The sequence below is a fragment of the Gorilla gorilla genome, chromosome 4 (assembly GCF_029281585.2).
Source record: "Gorilla gorilla gorilla isolate KB3781 chromosome 4, NHGRI_mGorGor1-v2.1_pri, whole genome shotgun sequence".
Classification (NCBI taxonomy): Eukaryota; Metazoa; Chordata; class Mammalia; order Primates; family Hominidae; genus Gorilla; species Gorilla gorilla.
In genome coordinates, this window is record NC_073228.2 from 64,366,137 (window position 1) to 64,391,486 (window position 25,350).

General features: G+C 55.4%; 4 protein-coding genes and 4 non-coding genes across 30 annotated transcripts; 3 read left to right on the top strand and 5 right to left on the bottom strand.

The window, feature by feature from the left end:
• The first annotated feature begins 80 nt into the window (after positions 1 to 80).
• TLCD1 (TLC domain containing 1) lies at positions 81 to 4,551 on the top strand. 2 transcript variants are annotated; one of them, XM_004042018.4, is made up of 4 exons: positions 81 to 920; positions 2,115 to 2,197; positions 2,292 to 2,374; positions 2,788 to 4,551. In XM_004042018.4, exons 1-4 carry the CDS (start codon positions 868 to 870, stop codon positions 3,169 to 3,171), a joined length of 603 nt encoding a protein of 200 aa, XP_004042066.1. In that variant the 5' UTR covers positions 81 to 867; the 3' UTR covers positions 3,172 to 4,551. The 2 variants fall into 2 exon arrangements, with proteins under 2 accessions (XP_004042066.1, XP_004042065.1); XM_004042017.4 differs by lacking the exon at positions 81 to 920 and adding an exon at positions 1,405 to 1,772.
• Positions 3,322 to 9,848, bottom strand: RPL23A (ribosomal protein L23a). 2 transcript variants are annotated; one of them, XM_004042019.4, is made up of 6 exons: positions 9,734 to 9,848; positions 7,988 to 8,516; positions 7,129 to 7,312; positions 4,776 to 4,952; positions 4,039 to 4,108; positions 3,322 to 3,814 (listed from the first exon to the last, which is right to left on the bottom strand). In XM_004042019.4, exons 2-6 carry the CDS (start codon positions 8,010 to 8,012, stop codon positions 3,800 to 3,802), a joined length of 471 nt encoding a protein of 156 aa, XP_004042067.1. In that variant the 5' UTR covers positions 8,013 to 8,516; positions 9,734 to 9,848; the 3' UTR covers positions 3,322 to 3,799. The 2 variants fall into 2 exon arrangements, with proteins under 2 accessions (XP_004042067.1, XP_018882002.1); XM_019026457.4 differs by lacking the exons at positions 7,988 to 8,516; positions 9,734 to 9,848 and adding exons at positions 7,589 to 7,605; positions 7,691 to 7,719 and having other exon boundaries at positions 3,747 to 3,814.
• Positions 3,928 to 3,997, bottom strand: LOC115934836 (small nucleolar RNA Z17). Its single transcript, XR_004070578.1, has one exon. It is a non-coding gene; the product is annotated as a small nucleolar RNA Z17 (small nucleolar RNA).
• LOC115934821 (small nucleolar RNA SNORD42) lies at positions 4,187 to 4,250 on the bottom strand. The gene has a single exon (XR_004070564.1). It is a non-coding gene; the product is annotated as a small nucleolar RNA SNORD42 (small nucleolar RNA).
• Positions 5,022 to 5,093, bottom strand: LOC115934835 (small nucleolar RNA Z17). The gene has a single exon (XR_004070577.1). It is a non-coding gene; the product is annotated as a small nucleolar RNA Z17 (small nucleolar RNA).
• LOC115934820 (small nucleolar RNA SNORD42) lies at positions 7,403 to 7,469 on the bottom strand. Its single transcript, XR_004070563.1, has one exon. It is a non-coding gene; the product is annotated as a small nucleolar RNA SNORD42 (small nucleolar RNA).
• Positions 9,507 to 13,709, top strand: RAB34 (RAB34, member RAS oncogene family). 12 transcript variants are annotated; one of them, XM_019026466.3, is made up of 11 exons: positions 9,507 to 9,622; positions 10,567 to 10,779; positions 10,999 to 11,090; positions 11,932 to 12,000; positions 12,092 to 12,193; positions 12,288 to 12,352; positions 12,486 to 12,537; positions 12,717 to 12,798; positions 12,871 to 12,961; positions 13,093 to 13,200; positions 13,283 to 13,709. In XM_019026466.3, the coding sequence occupies exons 2-11, from the start codon at positions 10,726 to 10,728 to the stop codon at positions 13,348 to 13,350; spliced, it is 783 nt and encodes a 260-aa protein (XP_018882011.1). In that variant the 5' UTR covers positions 9,507 to 9,622; positions 10,567 to 10,725; the 3' UTR covers positions 13,351 to 13,709. The 12 variants fall into 12 exon arrangements, with proteins under 12 accessions (XP_018882011.1, XP_018882012.1, XP_055244646.1 ...); XM_019026467.3 differs by having other exon boundaries at positions 9,509 to 9,622; positions 10,701 to 10,779; XM_055388671.2 differs by having other exon boundaries at positions 9,513 to 9,622; positions 11,935 to 12,000.
• A 2,239-nt stretch (positions 13,710 to 15,948) lies between these two features.
• PROCA1 (protein interacting with cyclin A1) lies at positions 15,949 to 24,451 on the top strand. 10 transcript variants are annotated; one of them, XM_055388667.2, is made up of 6 exons: positions 16,984 to 17,109; positions 19,525 to 20,146; positions 21,204 to 21,287; positions 23,122 to 23,257; positions 23,530 to 23,658; positions 23,753 to 24,451. In XM_055388667.2, exons 2-6 carry the CDS (start codon positions 20,083 to 20,085, stop codon positions 24,405 to 24,407), a joined length of 1,068 nt encoding a protein of 355 aa, XP_055244642.1. In that variant the 5' UTR covers positions 16,984 to 17,109; positions 19,525 to 20,082; the 3' UTR covers positions 24,408 to 24,451. The 10 variants fall into 10 exon arrangements, with proteins under 10 accessions (XP_018882017.1, XP_004042073.1, XP_063562630.1 ...); XM_019026472.3 differs by lacking the exons at positions 16,984 to 17,109; positions 19,525 to 20,146 and adding an exon at positions 15,949 to 16,405; XM_019026477.4 differs by lacking the exon at positions 19,525 to 20,146 and having other exon boundaries at positions 16,632 to 17,109.
• Positions 24,452 to 25,350: the final 899 nt, after the last annotated feature.

Here is a 25,350-nt window from a genome sequence, read left to right on the forward strand (position 1 = left end):
AGATCGCACCACTGCACTCCAGCCTGGGCGATAGAGTGAGACTCCATCTCAAAAAAAAAAAAAAGAAAACCTCAGTATTCAGGAGGAGGATGGTCACTAGCTGAAGGTTAGCGTCCTTGTATCAGAGTGGGCAAGGGGTGTGAGGAAAGGGGCGTTTTATCTTCTGCCCCTGTCCTGGCCCTCGCAAGGGTATCCAAACCCATCCACGTGGAATGACTGCTGGAAGGGCGCTGGCTCAGGCCGGTGTCGGCCGGCGGACAGAGCAGCTCTGTGAGCCAAGGGGAGGGGCGGGAAAGCCGCTCACCCAGGACACCCGTGTTCTCACCTAGAAACCGACTGGGCTTTGGTTGACTTAAGAGTCCCACAGGGGTTAATGTGTAACCTTGGAGCCATAGGGGAGGAAAACACTCAAACGGCTTGGTCCCTGGGTCCTTGCGCCTCAGGTTTTTGGCTTCCTCCCGCCCGCAGCACCTTTCCCCTCCCCCGCTTCTTCCCGCCCCTCCTCTATTACCACCCTCTTCTCCCTCCCCGCTCTCATCTCCGCTTAACTTCCCTCGCTGGCTCTCAGCTGCTCCTCCTTTCGCCCAGAGTTTATACCTAAACTCTCCCCGAAAGCAGCTGCCTCGCTGGGAGGCGAGAGGGGGAGCCCGCGCCACAGTGAGGGCAGGCTGACACCTAGTGGCTAGGAGCCGCAACTGCTGCAAGCTACCGGCTTGGAGAGCGCGGGTCACTCCAGCTGTCCCGGCAAATCGGAGGTCTTGCTTGCCCAGCCTCCGGGGAGCCGGGCCGAGGGCCGGGACTGTCTGAGGGAGGACTGTGACAGCCGCCCGGCCCCAGGAGTTTAAGAGCCGGCGGGAGGAGGTGGCGATGGGTTACTCAGCAGTTCCCAAGTGCCCACCTCGCGGGCGCGGGAGGGACAGGTAAACACGGGACTCCGGCCAGAAGACTGCGAGTGGTGCGGTAGGGGCACTGGGTCTGCACGGAGACCACTGTCGGACGCGGGGCTCCCGAACCCACCTCAGGAGCAGGACTTAGGGGGCGTGGGCGTGTCGGGTCCCGTCCAGCTCTGCGCAGAAAGTAGAGGGCGGAGAGAGCTCTCGCGGTACCCGCCCAGGGCGGGGTAGCCGGTGGCCCGGGGAAAAGTGGGGACGCGGGTTAATGAGGCCAGGCGAGCGAGGGCAGCGGGGACTCCGTCGGCAGTCGGGAGGCGCCAGCGAGGGGTGTCTCGGCGACGACGACCCCAGCACAGCTCCTAGTTACCCGAAGTCCGCGGGAGCCGGCTGGTGGCCGAGAGGCCACGGGGACACCTGGCTCGCGCGGCAGCAGCGCCTGAGGGGCGGGGGCAGGCGGACGGGGCGGGGGCAGGCGGGCGGGGCGGGGGCGCGGGCGGCTGGGGGCGGGGGCAGAGGCCTCGCAGGGAGGGCGAGGAGGAGCCAAGGGGCCTAGAGGGCTTCGCCAACTGTGTGGGGCTGGCGGCCGGCGGGAGAGGCGGCCGGCCTGGACTGGCCCGAGAGGGACCCCGGTTCCCAGAACAGCCCTAGGAGGCGGCCTCGAGGGCGGACGGCAGGGAGGGCCAGCATGCCCCGACTGCTGCACCCCGCCCTGCCGCTGCTCCTGGGCGCCACGCTGACCTTCCGGGCACTCCGGCGCACGCTCTGTCGCCTGCCCCTACCCGTGCACGTGCGCGCCGACCCCCTGCGCACCTGGCGCTGGCACAACCTGCTCGTCTCCTTCGCTCACTCCATTGTGTCGGGGATCTGGGCACTGCTGTGGTGAGTGAGCGACTGTGGAAATGAGGTGGCCAGGGGATCCTCAGCGGGGAGCCGGGGCCGGCCCTTGTGTTACTACCCCCATCGCTCACCGGCGGGCTGAGGCCACGCAGTCTCACCTGATCCCGTTTGGTATCCTATCCAACCAAAAGCCGCAGTGTGGCCCCAGGGGAGGGGGATCGCCCCTGGGAAACTGGAGGCTCTTGGGTTTTGCCCAGCCACTCTTAGCTTCCCAGTCAGCCACTAGCGCGAGCCCAGGCTCCCCCGGGGCTGCGAAGGGTAACCGAGAAGGTGATGGTCCTTGAGGGTGCCGAAATGCAGAGCCTCCTCTTCCCTCCGTTCCAGTGTATGGCAGACTCCTGACATGTTAGTGGAGATTGAGACGGCGTGGTCACTTTCTGGCTATTTGCTCGTTTGCTTCTCTGCGGGTAGGTCTTGCCCAGGAAGCGGGAGGCAAATTGGGGACAGGGAGAAGGAAGCTGCTTGTTCAGTTCATGATCTCTTGCCCCATCCCTCCACTAGGGTATTTCATCCACGATACGGTGGACATCGTGGCTAGCGGACAGACGCGAGCCTCTTGGGAATACCTTGTCCATCACATCATGGTAAGAGAGAAGCAGACTATGTGGTATAGGCCTGGTGTCAGTAATCTAGTCTCAGCTCCGTCTTTCTGAATCTGAGAGAAGGCCGTGTTTTCTTACCACCCGCCCCCGACCTGTGTGCTACTTCTTATGCTAGGATGCTGGAGGTTGGCAGTCTGTGCTTGTTCACTGAGGCCAGCAACCCATGGTTTCACTGCCTCTTTAGACTGAACATCATCCACAGCCAGAAGCTGTGAGCAGGAATCAAAATCTATTAATGTTGAACTAACAAAACAAAGCATCTTATCTACCATAAACTATTATTCCAGGGGGAAATTTGGGATTTTCCAGCCCTCAATCTGATACCCACCCCCCACAAACTTCCAGGAAAGCATCTGCATCTGGGTTCCCTAACTCCTATTCTTTCTTCCCTCTAGGCCATGGGTGCCTTCTTCTCCGGCATCTTTTGGAGCAGCTTTGTCGGTGGGGGTGTCTTAACACTACTGGTGGAAGTCAGCAACATCTTCCTCACCATTCGCATGATGATGAAAATCAGTAATGCCCACGATCATCTCCTCTACCGGGTTAACAAGTATGTGAACCTGGTCATGTACTTTCTCTTCCGCCTGGCCCCTCAGGCCTACCTCACCCATTTCTTCTTGCGTTATGTGAACCAGAGGACCCTGGGCACCTTCCTGCTGGGTATCCTGCTCATGCTGGACGTGATGATCATAATCTACTTTTCCCGCCTCCTCCGCTCTGACTTCTGCCCTGAGCGTGTCCCAAAGAAGCAACACAAAGACAAGTTCTTGACTGAGTGAGAGGCACAGAGCCTGGGACAACAAAAACGGACAAGGCCAGAAACAGCTCCACATGGACACTGGGACTTAGCCCCAAGCCTGGGTGTCCTCTGAGGCCAGCCTCTCCACCTTCTGAGCTTGCGCCCACACTATTGAAAACACTAATGAAAGTACTCCTCTGAAGTCCTTGTCCTTTATTGGGCAAGGGGTGAGGGAAGCAGACAGACCGGTTGGACATAGTAGATGGGTGTGTGAGGACAAAATGCTACCAGAAAGCCAGCCAATCCACACTCCCCTGAAATGGATGCTGACACCCTTCAAACCCTGGGCATTGGTTTCATACACAGCCTCTTCCAGGGATAAAAGGGGTTCTTGTATAGCTTGTTACCCTCAACCATGGAGGCAAGTTCTGAGTTCTGGTTTTCCTAGGACACTAACTCTAGTCACAAAGATCTCTGGAGTGATCATACATGGTGGAGTGGCAGGGTGAGGTATTTCAAAAGGATAAGTAGAACAGGAGTCTTGCCCAAGCCCTGTCATGTCAGTGTGTATGTGTGGCCTCCCAGCCCAACCAGAAATTGACAGAGAGGCATGTATATGGTGAAAAGATATATATATATATATTCAGAATTAGGCAGCTGGACTCAGTTTAGATGATCCCAATCTGAAAAACAAAAGGGAGCCTCGTTACTGGAGTTGAAATATGAAGATTAAGCTGGAATGTTATTTTTAGAAAGCAAAATGAGGAATGTGAGGATAAGGTTTGTCAAGGATAGGGGTGCAGTCAGTTAATTATGACTAATCAGCAAAAATCAGGCTTTGGTCGCTAACATGCATCATTTGCACCCAAGGGGTGAGCATTAAGGGGTTTGTAGGAAGGAAACTTACTTTGTTGGCAACATCCAAAGCATCGTAATCAGGAGCCAGTCGAACATATGCCTTCTTCTCTCCATCAGGCCTAGGGTAGAGAAGGAAGCCTTAGTCCCTGCCACCCTCACTGCCCCCACACCCTCCCCCTTCCTCCGCCAGTCCTCCGGCACTTCAGTGGTTCCTTTGTTCATGTCATTCTTTTCCAATAATGATTTTTCCATCATTAGCCCAGAGGACACCATGAAGCCACAAAGCCAATTCTCTTATGGGAAACACCACAGGCCACATTAAGACTTAAACCAAGGTAATCTGCCACTTGTTGCACTCTAGTTGCCTTTGCCAATAGGAGTAGGGACCCAGAAAATGAGCACCAACCCCCAATCAAGTCCTAGAAAGCATTGCCTCAGGTCCACACAAAGGTCTGTAACTAAAGCAGCCTGTAATTCCTGCCTCAAGGCTCACACACACTGCTAAACCTACACCAAGTTTAAGTCAAGGAACCTTTTTCCCCTGCTGAAAGGTCCAGGGGATTTTTTTTTTAAAAAAGGGCCTTGCTTGGTTGCTCAGGCTGGAGTACAGTGGGGCAATCATGGGTGACTCCTGGCCTCAAGAGATCCTCCTGCATAGCTCGGACTACACGTGTAGTCTTGCATTACCAGGACTACCTAAACTTCAAAAAGCTTCATGAAATGCAGGTTTTTTTGGCTCCAGACTGCCGGTCCAGCCTGCTCCCCATCCCTTGAGGCCCAACTCACCGAATCAGGGTGTTGACCTTGGCCACATCAATGTCATACAGCTTCTTCACAGCCTGTTTAATCTGGTGCTTGTTGGCTTTAACATCCACAATGAACACAAGTGTGTTGTTGTCTTCTATCTTCTTCATGGCAGACTCAGTGGTCAGCGGAAACTTGATGATAGCATAGTGGTCAAGCCTGGGGGAGGCAAAATGGGGTCACCTGGCCTGGGCCCACTCTTTTGGAGCCCAGAGCCAGGAGAGCCTAGGTGCATCAGACAACGAGGTACCAATCACTTTGTTCAGACTTTGGTCGCTTTACAGTGTCATCATCTGCACCCTGAAATCTAAGGGCCTGAAGCCCCAATCCCAGGGGCAGAACGTTGTGCCTTTTCTTTTTTTTTTTTTTTTTTTTTTTTTGAGACGGAGTCTTGCTCTGTCGCCCAGGCTGGAGTGCAGTGGTGCGATCTCGGCTCACTGCAAGCTCCGCCTCCCGGGTTCACGCCATTCTCCTGCCTCAGCCTCCCGCGTAGCTGGGACTACAGGCGCCCGCCACCACGCCCGGCTAATTTTTTGTATTTTTTAGTAGAGACGGGGTTTCACTGTGTTAGCCAGGATGGTCTCGATCTCCTGACCTCGTGATCCGCCCGCCTCGGCCTCCCAAAGTGCTGGGATTACAGGCGTGAGCCACCGCGCCCGGCCCGTTGTGCCTTTTCTTTCTCTTGAAGGGCTCTTACACCTCAAGTGATTAAAGAATCATCTCTGGGCCAGGTGTGCTGGCTCATGGCTGTAATCCCAGCACTTTGGGAGGCTGAGGCAGGCTGATCACGAGGTCAAGAGATCGTGACCATCCTGGCCAACATGATGAAACTCCCTCTCAACTAAAAATACAAAAATTAGCTGGGCGTGGTGGTGCACGCCTGTAGTCCGAGCTACTCAGGAGGCTGAGGCAGGAGAATCGGGCCAGGGGCAAATTCCACCCCCCCCCTTTTTTTTTTTTTTGAGACAGAGTCTCGCTCTGTTGCCCAGGCTGGAGTGCAGTGACAAGATCTCGGCTCGCTGCAAGCTCCGCCTCCTGGGTTCACACCATTCTCCTGCCTCAGCCTGGGACTACAGGTAGCCTGGGACTCAGTAGCTGGGACTAGCGGCGCCTGCCACCACGCCCGGCTAATTTTTTTTGTATTTTTAGTAGAGATGGGGTTTCACCGTGTTAGCCACGATGGTCTCGATCTCCTGACCTCGTGATCCGCCCGCCTCAGCCTCCCAAAGTGCTGGGATTACAGGCGTGAGCCACTGCGCCCGGCCAGCCAGGAGCAAATTCTTATGCACAGCTGAGGTTAAGCCACAGTAGTGGCTTAAGCACAACTGTAACACAGCTTTCCCCATTTAAAGTCACACTTGATTCTAGGTCCAGCTTGGTGGTGGGAGGGGCAGGAAGACAGTCTGTGAACTGCTTTCCTATATGAACACAATCCACTTTTTCTGTTAAGAAAGAGTAGAAGCAGCAAAAACCCATTGGTACTACTACCATGGCTCTACTCAAATCTGTGCTCCCTAAAAAATCAGTTATTATCGATAGCTCAAATACTCAAGTGCCTAATCTTCTGCCCATTTCCCCCCAACCGTTCCTTGAGCAGTATGAAAATTCGGGAAAATGAATGGAAAGAAGCTTCTATACACCGCAGCAGGCCATAACTGCCAAATACAGATAATGGAATCCCCATTATCAATCAAGAATCAATCCACGTTCTCACCCTCAAGGATTGTTCCCTATAGCAGTAGGAGCTATGAGCAAGGAATCTCTGTATTCTACTTTATACTCCCCCCAAAATAAGTTTTCAAACCGTGACCACATGTGAAGCGATAATTAACCTAACAAATTTTGAGAGACTCAGGGTTTTTTTTTTTTTTTGAGACGGAGTTTCACAATTATTGCCCAGGCTGGAATGCAATGGTACGATCTCCGCTCACCGCAACCTCCACCTCCCGGGTTCAAGCGATTCTCCTGCCTCAGCCTCCCGCGAGTAGCTGGGATTACAGACATGCGCCACCACGTCCAGCGAATTTTCTATTTTTAACAGACGCGGGGTTTCTCCATGTCACTCAGGCTGGTCTCGAACCCCTGACCTCAAGTGATCCGCCCCCTTTGGCCTCCCAAAGTGCTGGGATTACAGACGTGAGCCACCGCGCCCGGCCTCTGGGCTGATCCTGCCAGTTTTGTAAATGCAGCAGAAACAATCTCCTCATACTTCCAATTAGAGAAGCACACTGGACACAATTTGTGTTTGAGAAACCATCACGCAGAGTGAGTGAATTTCCAAATTACCAATGGAGAATACCCAAATCTTTTCATGGGTACAGGGGGCAGTACTGACTTGTTTCTCCTGGGAGCGCTCTTCCGAGGATATTTGGGCTGTCTCCGGAGTCGCAGTGTCTTCGGCCGCCGGAAGGTGGGTGACGTGCGGATCTTCTTCTTTTTGTGGCTGTGGACACCTTTCAACACTGCCTTCTTGGCCTTTAAAGCCTTCGCTTTGGCTTCAGCTTTAGGAGGGGCAGGAGCTGGGAGAAAAGGAAAGAAAACGTGGGTGCGGGATTTAGAAATCGGTCACTTCCGGCCCCAAGAACTGCAGTGGGCGACCCTGGCCATGGGTGCATCAGTGGTTCCTTTGAAGACATCACAAGTATCAGGAGATTAAAACTTTTCCATCATATGCACGAAACCAGAGGCGAAAGCGACCAACTCTCAGTAACTCCAGGGATACGACTATGAAACAAAGTAGCACTGAACGAACGCTTGATACTTTCCAGAAAATGTCCTACGAATTTTACACATACCCCATCGCAAAACCACGCTGCAGAGAGAGGGGCGGGTAATGTAGCCCGGTTGAACATGAACCACAAGGAAAATGGTTAAAGCTGAGGGCACCAATTCCTTACAGGCCCGGGGACATGGAGCTCCAACCAGTGGATGCGTGTAGCTTCCCAGAGCCGAATGTCTGGCCCTCCCTGGCGGATGATGCCTGCCGCGTTGCCCCCCCCAACTCCCTCTACCGGAACTCAGCCCACGAGGCTGGGCCCACGCGGCCCACGTATACTGCAGCGTGTCCGAAACGCAGGGAGCAGCCCCGGAGCAGAGCCCTCAGGGCTTAGCCCAGCAGCCGTGTTCCCAATTCGTTCGCTCTGCGGCGCGGCAATCCCCGGTAAACCAGTTGCGGCCCCATCACTAACACACACCTTCCTTCTTCGCTTTCGGCGCCATCTTGTGAAAAGGGTCTCCAATGCCCGGTCCCACGGGCTTATAGCGCCAAAGCTCACTAAAGACTCGCGATGCTTTGTACTTAGAGCTGATTGGGTAATTTGCAGAGCGGCGCCCTCTGGGAACGGTAGTTAGGTTTAATTTCTTTTTCGTGCGTGAACAAACATGCGCCACTCCTCCCCTCAAAGGCACTAAAGCTTCATGGGGGTTGTAGTTTTTTTTTTTTTGAGCGCTCTGTCGCCCAGGCTGAGTGCAGTGGCGCGATCTCGGCTCACTGTAAGCTCCGCCTCCCAGGTTTACGCCATTCTCCTGCCTCAGCCACCAGAGTAGCTGGGACTACAGGCGCGTGCCACCATGGGGACTGTAGTTTTTTGAAGACACGCGTTTATTTGCTCAGGCCAGCGGACGGCGTAGCCGGCTGTCGCTCGGGTCTGGTCCCGGGAGCGTCCCATCTTGAGCAACTGCCAGTCTCAGGGAAGAGGATTGCCATGCCAGGAGGCAGGAACGCTGCCAAGAGGAAAGAACACATTTGGATTGACTCGGGAGTTAGATACAGCTAAGTTCTAGAGTGCTGGAGCAGGATTTGCTCGGTCGAACTGAGGTCCAGAGAGGAATGTGGTTTATCAATAACACAGTGATTTGGTGGCAGAAAAAAATCAAGTCAGGGCCGGGCGCGGTGACTCACGCCTGTAACCAGCACTTTGTGAGGCCGAGGTGGACGAATTGCTTCGAGCCCAGGAGTTCGAGACCACCCTGGGCAACACGGCGAAACCCTGTCTCTACAAAAGAATACAAAAATTAGCCGGGCGTGGTGGTGCGTGCCTGTAGTCCCAGTTCCTTGGGAGGCTGAAGTGGGAGGATCGCTTCAGCCCTGGAGGTCGAGGCTGCAATGAGCCATTCCAGCCTGGGTGGCAGAGTGAGACCCTGTCTCAAAATAAATAAATAAATAAATAATCGAGTCACGAGGGGGAAGTGTCAGAGGAAGTACAAGGCGGCCACACCTGCCCCTCTTTACCTGCGACACTGATACTGTCAAGTTTTACTGCATTTCCTGATAATGCACTTGAAGTTCTATGAAAATTCCACACATTTCTCCAAGATTCGCTAGTTCTTCCGGTTAGTAACTTCACTCACAATCCCCTGCCCTAAACTAGTCTTCCCTTCCGTGTCCTGGTCATCTTTACATCCTCAAATTCAGCTCCAGACACAGAGAAAGGTTTCTTAACACTCAGGTTTGCTTCTCCTAAGGTGTGTGCCTAACCCATCCCCACTTGATCCTTTCTTCTTCCCTCTCCCTTCATAAAACCAGACATGTCCCCTTTGACGGTGAAACTGATTGTGCACTGCCCCCTCTTCTATCCGGCAGGACTTTGCACAAAGGAGAAGTTGTCCCTGGGGGATAGATTCCAATGGGGCCAGAACAATGAACACCCATACCAGAGGGGAGTCCCCGCCTCCCAGAGCGGAGACCACCCCAAAGAGCAGAGTTTCCGGGTCCACTTAGCCCTTCTTTAACCTCCCTCGAGGGAACTTGATCTTCAGCCCTCCCACCTCACAATCTACACAGCAGCCTTGAAGAAAAAGACGCCAGACTTCAGACGTCTCTCTCCTCGGTGGGCACCTCATTCTAACCCTGGCACCCCCTTCGCACGCTTCCCCTCCACCACCCCCACCCCCGACCTCCCAGGGCAGAAGGGCGAGAGGGGGCAGACTCTATGAGTCACCTCCCAGGCCTGGAGTTGAGGAGGGAAGCGCCGCCTCTCCTTGGGCCCCTTCTCTCTCCCTTTCCCCTCCCTGCTGGTTCCTGGCATCGCCAGATGCTGCGCAGCAGTCTCCGATTCCCCATCACCAATTCGGCTGGGTAAGGGTCCCCATGAAGGCGCAGCCGGGCATAGAGGTGCAGGGGAGAGCAGCCTGGGGAGTCCCTATCTGGATAGGCTCCAGCCTGGGTCGGGGCGGTCCTGGTGCCCGGTGAAGCGTCAAAAGAGGGAGCCTGAGCCGGGCAACGCAGAGGGGTGGAGAGGAGGGGGTGGCGAGGGCGGGCAGCGAGGCCTGGAGCCGCCAGGAGAGGGGCGGGGGGCGGCCCTTCTCCAGGAATTTCCGGGGATCGTGTTACAGCGTTGGCGGAGCCCGAGCGGAGTGGGACTCGAGGCCCTGTAGCCGGACTGGGCCCCTCGCCCCCTCCTCCAGCGGCCTGCGGGCCTTGGCAGCGCCGCCTCTGCCCACACTGACCCCGTGTGGCGGGGCCGCTCCGCGCCCCCGGGCCGCTCTGTAATGGTAGGGCAGCCTCAGCCCCGAGATGACGTCGGGTCTCCGCGGCCCCGGGTTATTGTAGGAACTATCCGGCCCCGCGTAATCGTAGGAACTATCCGGCCCCGCGTAATCGTAGGGTCTGCGCGGGCCCGGCCCCCACCAGACGGGACTCCCTGCCCCCAATTGGCGGCCGAGGAGTCTCCTCGCCCCAGAGTCATCTTCGGGACGCCCAGGGCCCGGGTGATTTTGGGCTCGCCGCGGCCCCGGGTGATTGTTTCATCTCCGTGGCCCGCGGTGGTCGTAGCGTCTCCGAGACCGCGGACTCCCGTAGGGTCCCCGTGGCCCCGAGTTGTAGTCGGGACACCCCGGCCGCGGGTGATCGTCGGGTCTCCACGCGCCCGGGTCGCTGACGCGAATCCGGCCTCGGCGCCTTCTCAGGGCGCCCTGCAAGGCCGCAGGCAGGATGAACATTCTGGCACCCGTGCGGAGGGATCGCGTCCTGGCGGAGCTGCCCCAGGTAGGCGCCGGGGCCACGTCGGGCTTCAGTCTACAGCCCGGGGTGTGGGCGAGGAGGAGGCGGCACCAGACCAGGCAGGGCTGGGTGGCCCAGCCCTGCCACCCAGCTAGGCCTGGTGCTTCTGGGTGGTCCCTGCACTCCACCCCTACCCGGGCCGCTTGGCTGCGGGACAAAGGCCAGGAGTAGGAAGCTCCATTCTCTTCCATCCTTCCCACTAAGTGCCTGAGGAAGGAGGCCGCTTTGCACGGGCACAAAGACTTCCACCCCCGGGTCACCTGCGCCTGCCAGGAGCACCGGACAGGCACCGTGGGGTGAGTTAGGGACACCCACAACAAAGAGAGGAGGTCCCAGGAAACTCTGTAGTCATAGCGAGGGTAAACAACCACCCCCTTGGGGCTTCATTTCAGCCCCTACCAGCTATATGGTTATTTCCCCCTCTTTAAGCCCCTGTATCCCCTCCTTTTTTCCCAACAAGGTTGTTGTGAGTTCTATGAGATGGGGTTGGGTAGAAGGGTGGCAGCTGGATTTCTGAGTAGAGACTAAGGTGTCTGAAATGGGAAGGTGGTCACCTGCTCAGATCCCCACATAGCATCCATGGAGCCCCAGGGCAGGGGTCTGGCTGTGCTTACAGGGATGAGTCTTATTGTGGGTTTTAAAGGTAATACTGATAACAGTTGGCACCATTAATTAAGCATTTGCTGTGTGCCAGGCAGTGTTGGGTACTATCATCTTTATTGAATGGAAAACTCCATCACTTAAGATATATCCTGATTTCAGACATTAAAATGCGGGGGGGAGGGTGTCTTAGAATATAGGACATTTATCTCATTTTAACCTTCACAACGACCCAGTAAAATATATACTAACTTTACTTAAATGTTTAAACTGAGGCTTAGAGAGGCTAAATAACGTGTCCAAAGTCACACAGCTAATCAGTGTGAGAGCTGGGATTCAAATTCATGTCTCTCTGCTTCTGGAGCACAAAACACTCCTCCTCCCCAGCACATCTGTCCACGCAGCTGCCTGGGACACCTGGTGTCTATAATACCCTCAGCCTGGGTGCAGCTACCTTTCTGGACCTAGTCGGGAGCATTGGAACTCCCTAGGGTGAAAGAGCTCGTGCCCACTCCCCTTGCCCACTCTTGTGTCCAGCAGATTTAAGATCTCCAAGGTCATTGTGGTGGGGGACCTGTCGGTGGGGAAGACTTGCCTCATTAATAGGTAAGGGGGTGCTGGAGCTGAGCTGGGCAGGGTGGGGCCAAGCCTAGCCAGGTGGGCTGGCTCCAGATCACAGAATCTGGTACCCTCTCAGGTTCTGCAAAGACACCTTTGATAAGAATTACAAGGCCACCATTGGAGTGGACTTCGAGATGGAACGATTTGAGGTGCTGGGCATCCCCTTCAGTTTGCAGCTGTGAGTGCTTCCACACCCCTTCCAGCTATCCTTTCTCCCCAGCACCCACACCCCCCAAGATACATACCTGTGCTTCACTCTTCCTTCCTTCCAGTTGGGATACCGCTGGACAGGAGAGGTTCAAATGCATTGCGTCAACCTACTATAGAGGAGCTCAAGGTAAGGGGCTGGGTGAAGTGGGGTAGGTGGGTCTCAGAGTGCACATGGCTTCTCATATGGAGCTGGAAGGATTGGGGAAATGAGCAGTAGTGTCTTCCCTGTCAACCTGGGGCTGTTTCTGCCACTCTTCCAGCCATCATCATTGTCTTCAACCTGAATGATGTGGCATCTCTGGAACATACCAAGTAAGTGAGCATCCTGCAATATAATGGGAGGCTCCGGGAAGAGAGGGTTCAGAACAGAGGGGTGGTCAGGAAGAAGAAGAATGCATGTAGGACCAGAGAGGGGGTAATTGGGCCTATGAATGTCAGCGGGAGGGGCCCTGCAGGCTCACTCATCCCTTACTTTCCACCTCCCATGGCAGGCAGTGGCTGGCTGATGCTCTGAAGGAGAATGACCCTTCCAGTGTGCTTCTCTTCCTTGTAGGTTCCAAGAAGGATCTGAGTGTGAGTGTGCCAGTGGGGGGACTTCCCAGCTTGGTGAGGGAATGCCCCCCTCTGACTCTGGCCTTCTCTCAGACCCCTGCTCAGTATGCGCTGATGGAGAAAGACGCCCTCCAGGTGGCCCAGGAGATGAAGGCTGAGTACTGGGCAGTCTCATCTCTCACTGGTGAGTTGGAGGCTTTAGGGCTCTGCTGTGACACTCTTGCCTGGCTCTCCTCTCACTGCTACACCTCCAGCTGTGCCCTGTGTCCCCAGACCCAGCACTGCCCCTGAGCACCTATCTGCTCTCTGTGTCAGGTGAGAATGTCCGAGAATTCTTCTTCCGTGTGGCAGCACTGACCTTTGAGGCCAATGTGCTGGCTGAGCTGGAGAAATCGGGGGCTCGACGCATTGGGGATGTTGTCCGTGAGTGCTTGCCTGGTTGAGGGTGGCAGAGGGCACAGTGAGCCTCCAATCCCTGCTTCACATATTTTCCACCCTTCTTTAGGCATCAACAGTGATGACAGCAACCTCTACCTAACTGCCAGCAAGAAGAAGCCCACATGTTGCCCATGAGGGCTGAGGAGACTGTTCAGAGACTGCCCAGCCCTAGGGCACTGTGCCACCCTCATTCCTCCAGAGCTTGACCCCTGGACATTTGCACTGACTTTATCCAGACCAAAGAGCTGCCTCTTGGTGGCAGTATTCCCACAGAGGGGTAGCTGGGACCATGCTAGTCACTTCCTGCCCCCAGGCACCGTGCCAAAGACTGGATGCCCCCTACTCCTCAGGGGACTGTCCAGGGTGCCCAGTGGTAGTGAGGGAGAGTGTCTCTGTTCTTTTGCTCAGCCTGCTGGGTCCTTTGTGTTTGAGGATGCTTAATGATTCCAGCCTCTTACTGTGCCTTATGCATTAAAATTTCTTTGTTACGAGCACTTTGGGGCTGGAGTTCTTTGTTGGGGATGATGGATATGGAATGGGCATGACTGTGTGGCCATTTTGGCACTAGAGTCCCTTGGGGATGCTGTGCTGGCCATCCCTGGCCCCTGGGCAGGTTCAGGTAGGCTGGGAGCTGAAACATCAGTTTCGGGGCTGCACTGGGCCCTCACTGGGTGAAGTCTGAATGGCTGGCTTTGAGAGCCCTTTCCCTTGATCCTTTCCCCACACGTGTCCTCCTACTTGGTGCTTATACCCAAATTTTCACCACTGGAGAATCTTTTTTTTTCGCCCTTTTCTTGCCTTCCCTTTAAGAAATACTTTTCCAGGCAGGGTGCGGTGGCTCGTGCCTGTAATCTCAGCACTTTGGGAGGCCAAGGCAGGCAGATCACTTGGATTCAGGAGTTCAAGACCAGCCTGGCCAACATGGTGAAACCCACATCACCATTAAAATACAAAAATTAGGCCGGGCGCGGTGGCTCACGCCTGTAATCCCAGCACTTTGGGAGGCCGAGGTGGGCGGATCACGAGGTCAGGAGATAGAGACCATCCTGGCTAACATGGTGAAACTAAAAATGCAAAAAATTAGCCAGGCGTGGTGGCTGGTGCCTGTAGTCCCAGCTACTTGGGAGGCTGAGGCAGGAGAATGGCCTGAACCTGGGAGGTGGAGCTTGCAGCAAGCCGAGATGGCACCACTGCACTCCAGCCTGGGCAACAGAGCGAGACTCTGTCTCATAAAAAAAATAAATAAAATAAAATACAAAAATTAGCCGGGCGTGGTGGTGCGTGCCTGTAACTCCAGCTACTTGGGAGGATGAGGCAGGAGAATTGCTTGAACTCAGGAGTTATAACCATTAACTTTTCTTTTTTTTTTTTTTTGGTTGTTTATGCCATTAAGTTTTATATGGAGAGAAGTGACCAAGACCCTGGCTCCCTGTTGACATCTAACCCAGAGTTCCAGAGTAGCTGGAAGCACCTCAGACATCTGGGTCAACAAAGGAGGACTTATGGCCTCGTGTCATCCTGGGAGGCTAAGGGGGTGTCCAAGTTAGAAGGCAGATTCTGGCTCCCAGCTGCCAAGTGCTCTGTCTGTTCCATTCCTGGTTCCATTCTCACCAGGATGGTTGGTTTTTCTGCACACTTCCCTTCTCCTGGCTTCCCCTCCCTCGCAGTTCCTAGACTCTCTAGAGCTACCACGGGAAGGAGGGTCTGGGCAGCAGCCCTACCCACTGCGGACTTGGGTCTGGAGGAAAGTGAAGGTGGGGATCAGGCAGAGCAATAGTAGCAGCAGCAGAGCCCCTGGATGATGGTGGAGAAAACAAGGTGTGGACCCCATCCTTTCTCCTCCTCTTCATCCTGGCTTTGGAAGCTGGTGCCAAGAGAAATGGAGGTGTGTGGTGCATGGAATGTCGTCGATATGGCAATAACTTCTTTTCACACTCTCCTGTGATTATTTTTTCCATTTCTGTTCCCTCGCAGCACTGGGCTCCTCACCCTTGCCTTGCCTGTTAACAGATGTGTGTGAAGCCAGCACCACAGTCCAGATGTGGTGTTTGTGCTGCACCGGGTGTGGGAGTTCTGTGTTCCGTGTGCATGTTGTATTAGTCTGTGTGTGGTGAGTATATTTTGTGTGTGTGTGATATATGCATGCGCAGAGTGTGTATGTTGTACCTGAGGGCGTGAGGGGAGTCACTGGGATGAGGTTCCTACGAATGCAGCCTGCCCTGTTCTCCAGACTGTCTATCAGGATAAGCTTACGACTCTCTATTGGGCAGTATTGTCTCTAGAATAGGGTGTCCCCTGGGGGCCAGGGGCGGGGAACGCTGAGGGGTGGCGCAGGGGCTGGGAGCCGACATCAGGTCCTCAGCCCGGAGTTAGGTCTTGGGAGAGGCCTGTGGGCGGAGAGAGGGGAAGCCCGGGCTCCACCAGAGGCGGAGGGACCTCGAAGCCCGGAAGGTGGAGTGGAAATGGCGATGCCAGGACCTCCCTGGGCTCAGGGGATCCTCCCATCTCAGCCTCCCGAGTAGCTGGGACTACAAGTGCGCACCACTAAGCTAGCTAATTTTTGTATTTTTTGTAGAGATGGGGTTCGCTCTCTCGCCAGCGGGCAGAGGCGGGGCTGCGGCTGGGTTCCCAAGGGTCGGCGGGGCGGGGAGCGGGACGGGAGTGTGCGGTTTAGAGAATGGCCGGGGCGGGGCTAAGAATGGGGCTGGGGGCAAGGCTCGTTGTAACACTAAGAATTGGGGCTACGATCTGGAGGCAGGGTGAAAATCTGGGGTTTGGACTGCAAGCTGGAACCAGAGATGGGTGGTGAGAGCTGGGCCTGTAAGGTTAAGGTCTGAGATAAAGAGGGGCCTGGGAGGCGCCAGGAGGCCCCGGATGAAGAACGCGGCTGACGCTGAGACCCAGCTGGGAAGACTACGCAGCCTGGAGCCGGGTTGGGGAGGCCGGCGGGGGCTGCGCCAGCGTGAGGCGGGGTTAGGGGCTAGGGGGGGCGAAGCCGAGACTGGAGTTCACGGCTGGGCCGAGGGCTCGGCCGGGCCGAGGCTCAGGGTTGGACTTCACGCAAGAGTCCTCTAGAGACGAAGACCTGGGCAGAGAGCGATGTGGGTCAGGACGACGCTCACAATTGAAAGATGGACTAAGGAAAAGACCGAGCCCAAGGCCCGCTCGTGGGATGAGAGCAGATGCCGCGGTAAGAGGGGCGGGGCAGGGGCTGGGCAGGGGCTGGGCAGGGGCTGGACAGAGGGCGCGGCCCGGCTTGGAGACCCCGAGCGGCGCACGCGGGAGGCCGGCAAACCGACGAGGGAGGCGGGCAAACCAACGAGAGAGGCGGGGCCCAGTGCTGGGCCGGGGCGGAGCTAGGGCCGGGGGCGGGCTCGCGTCGAGCCGCGGGCCAATGATTGAGGACTGGGGTCCTGAGGCCCTGCTGGGTCGCCCGCGGGATGGGCGGGAAGTCTGGCTCCAGCCAGAGCTGCAACGCTCGGCTATCGGACTGGGTGGCACCGGGCGCAGGCCGCTGCCCTTGAAGCGCCGGCCTTGGCTGGAGCCCGTGGACCAGCGCCCACCCGGACGCCGGGGCGGGAGCGGGCGGTTCCATCGACCCTGAGGGTGGACCAAGGAGACTGAGGGTTCCACCCGTGGCATCACAATTACCTCCGCGGCGGCGAGGCCAGAGAGGCATTTCCAAGGAGACGCGGGCGCACTGCCCCTCCCTTGCTTCCTCCTCTTCCCTCCTTCCTCTCCTAGTTTCTTCCCTCCCTTCCCGCCCTACTCCTTCCCTCCCTTCCCACCCTACTCCTTTCGGCTGCTCTGGTGCCCACCCCCAGTGCCTCGAGGTCGAGGAGAGCTCCTCGGCCCCGCAGGACGGGGAGGATTCTGTACAGATGAGCATAACCTGTGAGTTTTGAGTTAGGCCTTTGTGCGCCGATTAACGCCTCACGGGGAAAGACGCCATAAGCCTCCCACTTTCTTTCACCCTATCACCCTCCTCATTCATTGTGTGTGTTGTCAGTCACTCCTGCTGCAGGAACTCTGGACTGCTGCTGGTCAGAGCTCTCCTCCTGTCCTCTGGAACTAAAGAGCAGATTGCTTTTCTCAGCTCTGAAGAGAGTTACTAAATTCGTCTCCCCCTTTGTCCTTCCTCCCCTCGTCTCCTTCACAAACAGAGCTGATGGGTGTCCGAGCTCTGGGGGAGCTAGTGAGTGGAGAGTAAACAGGCTCTGACCCTGCATGTGTGCTTTTTTTTTTTTTTTTTTTTTTTTTTTTTTTTTTTTTTTGAGATGGAATCCCGCTCTGTCGCCCAGGCTGGAGTGCAGTGGCGCAATATCGGCTCACTGCAAACTCCACCTCCCGGGTTCAAACAATTCTCCTGCCTCAGCCTCCTGAGTAGCTGGGATTACAGGCGCGCGCCACCACGCCCAGCTATTTTTTTTATTTTTAGTAGAGACAGGGTTTCACCATGTTGGTCAGGCTGGTCTTGAACTCCTGACCTCGTGATCCGCCCACCTCGGCCTCCCAAAGTACTGGGATTACAGGCGTGAGCCACCGCGCCTGGCCATGTGTGTCTCTTTCATGGTGGCTCCTGAAACAGCAAGGCAGAGGAGTTTTGGTTCCTCACCCTGGCTGAGGTCCCAGTGGCATGACTTTAGGGTCCAGGGTGGATAAGGGAGGCTGTGGAGTCCAGATTGAGTAAAACCAGAGGGTGAGGAATTGGTAGTGTTGGAGCTGAAAAGCAGGTGCAGTAGGAAGTGACTGTGCCTCAAAAAAACACTTGTCCTTCCCGCCGTCTCACTCTGCTGCCCACACTGGAGTGCAGTAGCACGATATCGGATCACTGCAACCTACACTTCTGGGGTTCAAGCGATTCTCATGCCTTGGCCTCCAGAGCAGCTGGGACTACAGGTATGTGCCACCACGCCTGGCCGATTTTTGGATTTTTAGTAGAGAAGGGATTTCACCATGTTGACCATGCTGGTCTCAAACTCCTGACCTCAAGTGATCCGCCCACCTCGACCCCTCAAAATTCTGAGATTACAGGCATGAGCCACTGCACCCGGCCTGGTAGGACAGGTTTTGGATATGGAGCTGAACGTGATTTATTTTATAAGACAGAGTCTCTGTCGCCCAGGCTGGAGTGCTGTGGCTCTCTCAGCTCACTGCAACCTCTGCCTCGCCGGCTCACTCAAGCAGAATGTGGTTTTAAGGCTTGGCTGTGGGCCGGGTGCGGTGGCTCACGCCTGTAATCCCAGCACTTTGGGAGGCTGAGGCGGGCGGATCACGAGGTCAGGAGATCGAGACCATCCTGGCTAACACGGTGAAACCCTGTCTCTACTAAAAATACGTAAAATTAGCCGGGCATGGTGGCGGACGTCTGTAGTCCCAGCTCCTCGGGAGGCTGAGGCAGGAGAATGGCGTGAACCCGGGAGGCGGAGCTTGCAGTGATCCGAGATCCTGCCACTGCACTCCAGCCTGGGCAACATAGCCAGACTCCGTCTCAAAAAAAAAAAAAAAAAAAAAGAAGGCTTGGCTGTGGAGCTTCACATACAGAATGACCTTTGTTTACAGGGGTGTGTCCCCAGCCAACAGTAAGTAGACAGGGCTGAAAGAGCATAGGCTATGGAACCAGGAAGACCTGGGTTTGAATCCTACTTCTGCCGTCTATTAACATGTATCTTTGCACAAATTACTTATCCTCTCTGAGTTTCTGTGTTCTCATCCATAGAATGGGGCTGTGGTGGGGATTTAGAATCAAAGGCATATATTTTAGTTGAGACAGGGTCTCACTCTGTTGCCCAGGCTGGAATGCAGTGGCGTGATCACGGCTCACTGGGGCCTCGACCTCCCTGGGCTCAGGTAATCCTCCCACCTCAGCCTCCTGAGTAGCTGGGACTACAGGTGTGCACCACTAAGCCAGCTAATTTTTGTATTTTTTGTAGAGATGGGGTTTTGCCATGTTGCCCAGGCTGGTCTTGAACTCCTGGACTTGTGATCTTCCCGCCTCAGCCTCCCAAAATGTCTTTTTTTTTTTTTTTTCCCTTTTTCTGGAGAACGGGGTCTCGCTATATTGCCCAGGCAGATCTCGAACTCCTGGGCTCAAGCTATCCTCCCGCCTCTTGCCTCTCTGAGAGCTGGGATTACAGGCGTGAGCCACCGTGCCCAGCCCAGACTCCCAAAATGATGGGATTACAGATTTATGTCATTTCATTGGTGGATGTTGAAAACATGGAAGTTGATGAAGTTATCCAGGACATGCTTTTGTAGAGCCTTCTGAGGAGGTGACCAAGTCAGAACTCTTGTAATCACCAATTTAAGGCATACAACAAAACAAGAGGAGACAGCAAAGGAGACAGGGAAGAACTAAAGAGCTGGTTAGAGAAGGAAGAGAAAGATGAGGTCTGCCATGGAAGCCCAAGGAACAGTTTGCAGAAGAAGGAGATTCATTGGTCAACAGGGTCAAGTGAGGCCGGGCGCAGTGGCTCACGCCTGTAATCCCAACACTTTGGGAGGCCGAGGGTGGATCACAAGGTCAGGAGTTCGAGACCAGCCTGTCCAACATGATGAAACCCCGTCTCTACTAAAAATACAAAAATTAGCCAGGTGTGGTGGCGTGCACCTGTAATCCCAGCTACTCAGGAGGCTGAGGCAGGAGAATTGCTTGAACCCGGGAGGCGGAGGGTGCAGTGAGCCGAGATCCCACCACTGCACTCCAGCCTGGGCGACAGAGCGAGACTCAATCTCAAAACAAAACAAAGAAAAACAAAAAACAAAACAAAACAAAAAACAGGGTCAAATGAGATAAGAAGCCCACTGGATTTGGCTACTGGGAAACTGCTGGTGGCCTTTGCCAAAGCTATTCAGATTGGGGGGCGGATGGCTGCCATGTTGCAGGTGGCTGGAAGAGAAGAAAGAAGTGAAGACACGGAGCTCATTGAAGGTAGGGACTGGGCCTCTTTTCTAGTGCCGAGGGAAGCCACCCAACATATGTCCTCTGAATGAGTTAATCAATTTGGATTGAAAGGGGGATATGCAGTGGTAGGAGAAACAGGATTGACAGAGTGTTTTGTTTTATGATGTCTATAGCCTGTAAGGGGGGAAAAAAGCCAGTAAAGAAGGAGAAGGTGTCACTTCTGGCTGGGACCTAAAATATAGATGCTTTGGGCATGAGAAAGGAGGGACACACTTTTCCCAGGCAAGCAAAGTTGATGAGGGTTGGAGTGTCCACATATAATGGCGGTGAAATTATCTGCTGAGAGAAACAGTGGTTGCAGGAGTTTCCAGGAAGTGCTTAAAGTCATTCATTCATTCTTTTGTTCATTTAACAAATTTTGAGTACTTGCCGTGCTGTGGAAAACAGGAGGAGCTGACCAGAGACTTATAGGAGGATGACCAAGTGCCACTGAAGGCTTGCTGAAGACCCCAAGCAATCAGCTTCCCTTCCTTAAGCAGACCTCAAGTGCAGTGCCTCAAGGGATAAAGCTAGTTGTGGGAAGGAAAGACAAAGGGGCAGACTGTCTTGTGGCTGCTAATGGCTGAGGGAGCTGCCACCCCAGTTGGAGGTCTGCTTAGGGTCATCCTCTGTCCAGGCTCCACACACCCTGGGACAGTTTCTGGAGCTGTCCCTCCTTGCCTAGACCCTGGCTGGCTCCTATTCATCACTAACTCTAGTGATGCTCCTTCCAAGAAGTCTTCCATAGTCCCCAGTCCTCCTTTCCAGTCCTGGTAGGTGGCCCTTGTCCTGTGCTACCATTTCCCTGTCAGCATCTGCATCACATTACTGTCATGAACCTCTCGTGTCCCTCTCCCCTCCCCCCTCCCCTCCCCCTCACCACCCCACCCCCCCGCAACCCCTTAAGAGCAGGGACTGTTGTTTAATCTCTGCATCTCCAGGATGCAGCGAGGGCCTGACATGTGGAGCTTCTCGGGGTATGTTTGGTGAATAAATGGCACAGGGAGGGGGCTGCTGCCACCACTGCCACTCTATGCTCTCTCAGATGTAAACAGGTTACCCAGCTGGGAGAGAGGACATCTGCTGGCTGGTGTGGCGTCCAGCACTGATGTGTCTACCTTCTCTGAAGGTGGGTCCAGGAGACCTTTGACCCAGGGGATCCTCATCACCCCTCACCTCGGAAAGCTGACACCTGGTGGAAGCTTGGTCCTGAGGCAGGGAGGGAGGGAAGTGTGGTCCTGAAGCTGCCCCATCCTCAACCCATCCCCTACAGATGCCAGAGGGGACCCCTTTCTCAAGGCCGCAATCACCCCATTCGTTTATATAGAACTTTATGGCACATAAGTATCTTTGACATATGTGAATTGAGTCCGCCCAACAACCCTGCAAAATTGGTATGACCACCATCCCATTTTGTGGATGAGGAAATTAAAGGCTCAGAGAAGTAAAGAAATTTGCCCTAAGCCACCCGGCTAGTAAGTGACAGACCCACGACTTGGGCTTAGGCCTGACTACAAGTTCAGGGCACTTTGCCACTATGCTGCCCTTTGGCCCAGCTCAGCCGTGCTGAGGAAGGCCAAGGTGGTGGTGAAGTTTCAGGGTCCTGCCACATACCCATGCCTTCCTCATCTTCCCGGGGGATAAAGGGTACAAGAGGGGAGAAGAGAGACACAGATCACCCATGGGTCAGCGGTGTAGTGAGGACCCAGGACTTCACAGCCTTGTGTGGGGAAGGGAAGGAGGAAGAAATGTGGGTAAGCCTCAGGCCAAGCTGCTGCACTGTGAGGCCACTTGGACTCACACCCACAGCCTGGGCTCATTCCTGGCTGGTGGCCGGTATGAGGTCTCACCCTAGTTCCACTCCTCGTGGGGGCTGGCAAAGGCACAATCCTCGGCCTGTTTGAGGGTAATCCAGCCACAGCACCCCAAGCCAGTGCCTGCTCCCTCCCTCCCCTAGGGGTGCTGGGGAATCCGAGGTAAGGTCCCTTGTCCTTTGTCGGGTGAGTGAGATTCTGGGCTGTGAGAGGCGCAGTCGCCTCATGGGCTTACCTTTGAGATAGAGGCCTGAGGGGACAGCCGGGCCTTAGGCAGTGTCAGAGGTGAGGCAGTGGTGGTAGACCGGGGAAACTCCTGTCTTCAGGACTGGCACTGAGCTGAGCAACAGAGGTGGAGGCCTTTCTCCAGGGCTTTTCCCTAACCCCAAATTCTCACCCCAGCAGCTTCTTCCTGTGCCCTGGGAAAGGGGATGTGGTCTCTGTGCTGCCTAAAAGGGTGCTTAGGCTGGGGGTGGGTCATTCGAAAGCCTGGGGCTCTAGGGACTGGGGAGAGTGTGGGAAGGTGCTGAGTGAAGAGCAGGGAAAGGATCAAGAAGGGGGCATGGGAAGGGAGGGGAGTGAGAAAGGTGTCAGGCAGGAGAAAAAAAGGGGCTTGAAGGAGAAGGGAGGAGGGGGAAGTGGGGAGGGAAGGACGAGTCAGAAGCTAAGGAGCATGATGCAGGCCTTAGCTCCTGGCCAGGCTGTGAGAGATCAGCGTGGGCCAGGGCAGGTGTAGGAACTGAGGATGCTGCGGCTCTGCTGCTCCTGGGGCTCTGGGGTGCCATAGCAGGAGGGCCTTCTCCTACCAGGCGCCTTGTGGAGCAGGGCTGCCACTCATTGTCGGCACCTGGTTGAGGGGCAGGCAGGAGCTGGTGGAGGCCTCCCACTGGAGGGAGAGGACAGAAGTAACAGGGAATCACAGGACTGCAGGGGGCTTGGTAAGGGTCTCCTGTGTATCAGACATGGAACCAGACACTTTGCTGGGACATGGGGTTACTCTGGGGCCAAGTTACTACTACTGAAGCAGAAACACTTCTTGGGGTGGACAGCTGGTGGTGGCAGGTGAATTTGGTGAGGTTTTAGCTTGAGCTGTGGGAAGACCCAGAGGTCTGCGGCTGCTACTGATGACCCAGACTCCTGCCCCCTCAGGTGACTGCAAGGAGCCTGACAAGTGCTGCTGGAGACACAAGCAGTGCACTGGGCACATCATCTACCCTTTCGCCTCTGACTGTGTCCGCCACAGCCTGTACCTACACTCTGTCAACCACTGCAACTGTAATTCTAGGTGAGGGCCCGCCCCCTTGGGGGACCCATGGCAGAGCCAGGTCCGAACTTTCATTGTGGTCTCCCCTTCAACCTTTGGTTTGCCTCTTCAGCTTTGAATTGGTGCTGCCAGCCCAGTCCCAGCTCTGCACACCTTGCTCTGCTCTAAGACAAATGGGGAGGAGGTCTGTTGGCCTGAGGCAGGCCCAGCGGAAGCCCACTGTCCCTCAGGCTTCTGGCTCTGGGTCCCTGGGGGAGTGATGGGAGCCAGGCTGAGAGTCCCATGTGTGGCAGGCTGAAGGACTGTTCAGAGGATAGCAGCAGCTCCCGGGGCGCGGGCCCAACCTGCTCCCATGTCATCGAGTCCCCTTGCTTTGAGCTCACACCGGAGGAGGAGCATGTGGAGCGATTCCAGTATGGCTGGTGAGTGAGCCCCGGTGGGCTGATGGGGAAGGGGCCTCTACAGGGCACTGCCCCCCACTCTCTGTCAAACTTCCCCCGTTGTCCCTTCTCCCAGGTGCAAAAGCTACAGACCTGTCTCTGTGGCAGTGATCCACCATCCACTCTACCATGAGTGTGGGGCAGATGATCTAAATGAAGAAGAGGAAGAGGAGGAGGAGGAAAGCAAGCCCCCCATCCGGACGCAGGTGGGGCCCGCCACCGCCTCCCCTGACCTAGGCACCAGCATGGCCACTGGTACCCCTGACTCCACAGCGCCCATCACCATCTGGCGCTCTGAGAGCCCCACAGGGAAGGGTCAGGGCAGCAAGGTGATCAAGAAGGTAAAGAAAAAGGAAAAAGAGAAAGACAAGGAGGAGATGGATGAGAAGGCAAAGCTGAAGAAAAAAGCCAAGAAAGGCCAGTTGACTAAGAAGAAAAGCCCGGTTAAATTGGAGCCTTCCCCGCCAGACGTGAGCCGATCATTAAGCCCAAGACAGCTGGCCAGGATGTCCGAGTCCAGCCCAGAAAGCCGGGAAGAGCTGGAGAGCGAGGACAGTTACAATGGCTGGGGGCAGGGAGAACTGTCCAGCGAGGATATTGTGGAATCATCATCGCCCAGGAAGAGAGAGAAGAACACAGTCCAGGCCAAAAAGACAGGGGCAAAGCCCTCACAAGCCAGGAAGGTAAACAAGAGAAAATCTCCCCCAGGATCAAACCCCAACCTCAGTTGAGGCCAGGGTGGTCAGGGTGCAGAATAAATGCCATTGAGCCTGTGGCTGGCCCTCTGCTGCTGTTCTCTCCCTCCAACCTGGCTATTTCTTGCAGGGCAAGGGGTGGGCTCAGGGCTGCAGGGGTTTCTCAAAGGCAATCCAGCTTTCACAAAGGAAGCCCATGGGAAGGCAGGTGGGAGGGAAAGGAAGGGGCACAGCCCTATTTCTTCCTACCTGCTAGGACAAGGTGGAAGAGTGTATCTGGGGTGGGAAGGAGGGCTTCCCCTCTCTGCTGCGAGAGACTGGTCTGTGTGAAATCCACTTCTGGGACAGGCAGTACTGTCTGCAGCGATACCCCCAATAAACGGAACTTTTTAACCCACTCTGTGCCACTGTGCCTGGCCTTTCCCTCCTCTAAGTGGCTCTGCAGAAGGTGCTCGTGGTACTACCAGAGACTGACCTTCCCAGCTGGTGGTCTAGCTCCTCCCTTATAGCCCTTTTGTGCTGAAGGGAGCTGACTTGAGTTCCTGGCAGAGCTGGCCCCTTCCCCCAGATCTTGATGAAGAAAAACAAGGGGAGGGAGTGTGCCACGTCTGGGCAGCAGTGGCCTTTTCTGACTTCTCTGCTGAGCCCCAAGCAAAGGAAAGGGAGCCAGAGGCCCCACTCTCCCAGCATTGACTCACAGAGCTGTGAGACGAAGCCCTTGTGCAGAAACAGGGATGGCAGGAGTTCAGAACAAAAAATGCAGTGGGGCAGGGACAAAGGGCCAGGGCCAGTGTGTTGGAGGGGAACAGGTGAGCAGGGCCCCATCCTGGGGCAGGAACACCTTACTGCTGAGAGCTTGCGAGAGACCAAGGCCCAGCTGGGAAAAGGGAAGAGATGAACGGCAGAGGCTCAAGTTGAGAGAAATCCAGGTTTACTTGTGGCCTTTCTCCAGGGTGCCAGAGAAGACCAGCAGGCATGG

Bases quoted from the DNA above. Each gene is read 5' to 3' on its own strand.
- TLCD1 (XM_004042017.4), top strand. From the start codon at position 1,579: ATGCCCCGACTGCTGCACCCCGCCCTGCCGCTGCTCCTGGGCGCCACG. The intron at 1,773-2,114 runs GTGAGTGAGCGA...CCTCCGTTCCAG, and splicing joins GGGATCTGGGCACTGCTGTG to TGTATGGCAGACTCCTGACA. The intron at 2,375-2,787 runs GTAAGAGAGAAG...TCTTCCCTCTAG, and splicing joins ACCTTGTCCATCACATCATG to GCCATGGGTGCCTTCTTCTC.
- PROCA1 (XM_019026472.3), top strand. From the start codon at position 16,315: ATGTGGGTCAGGACGACGCTCACAATTGAAAGATGGACTAAGGAAAAG. The intron at 16,406-21,203 runs GTAAGAGGGGCG...ATGCTCTCTCAG, and splicing joins GGATGAGAGCAGATGCCGCG to ATGTAAACAGGTTACCCAGC. The intron at 23,659-23,752 runs GTGAGTGAGCCC...CCCTTCTCCCAG, and splicing joins GAGCGATTCCAGTATGGCTG to GTGCAAAAGCTACAGACCTG.
- RAB34 (XM_019026460.3), top strand. From the start codon at position 9,725: ATGAGTCACCTCCCAGGCCTGGAGTTGAGGAGGGAAGCGCCGCCTCTC. The intron at 9,871-10,700 runs GTAAGGGTCCCC...GCGCCTTCTCAG, and splicing joins CCCATCACCAATTCGGCTGG to GGCGCCCTGCAAGGCCGCAG. The intron at 12,799-12,870 runs GTGAGTGTGCCA...GCCTTCTCTCAG, and splicing joins GTTCCAAGAAGGATCTGAGT to ACCCCTGCTCAGTATGCGCT.
- RPL23A (XM_019026457.4), bottom strand. The intron at 4,953-7,128 runs GTCAGTACTGCC...TGCCTCCCCCAG, and splicing joins AGCGCTCCCAGGAGAAACAA to GCTTGACCACTATGCTATCA. The intron at 4,109-4,775 runs GTGAGTTGGGCC...TCTCTACCCTAG, and splicing joins AAGGTCAACACCCTGATTCG to GCCTGATGGAGAGAAGAAGG.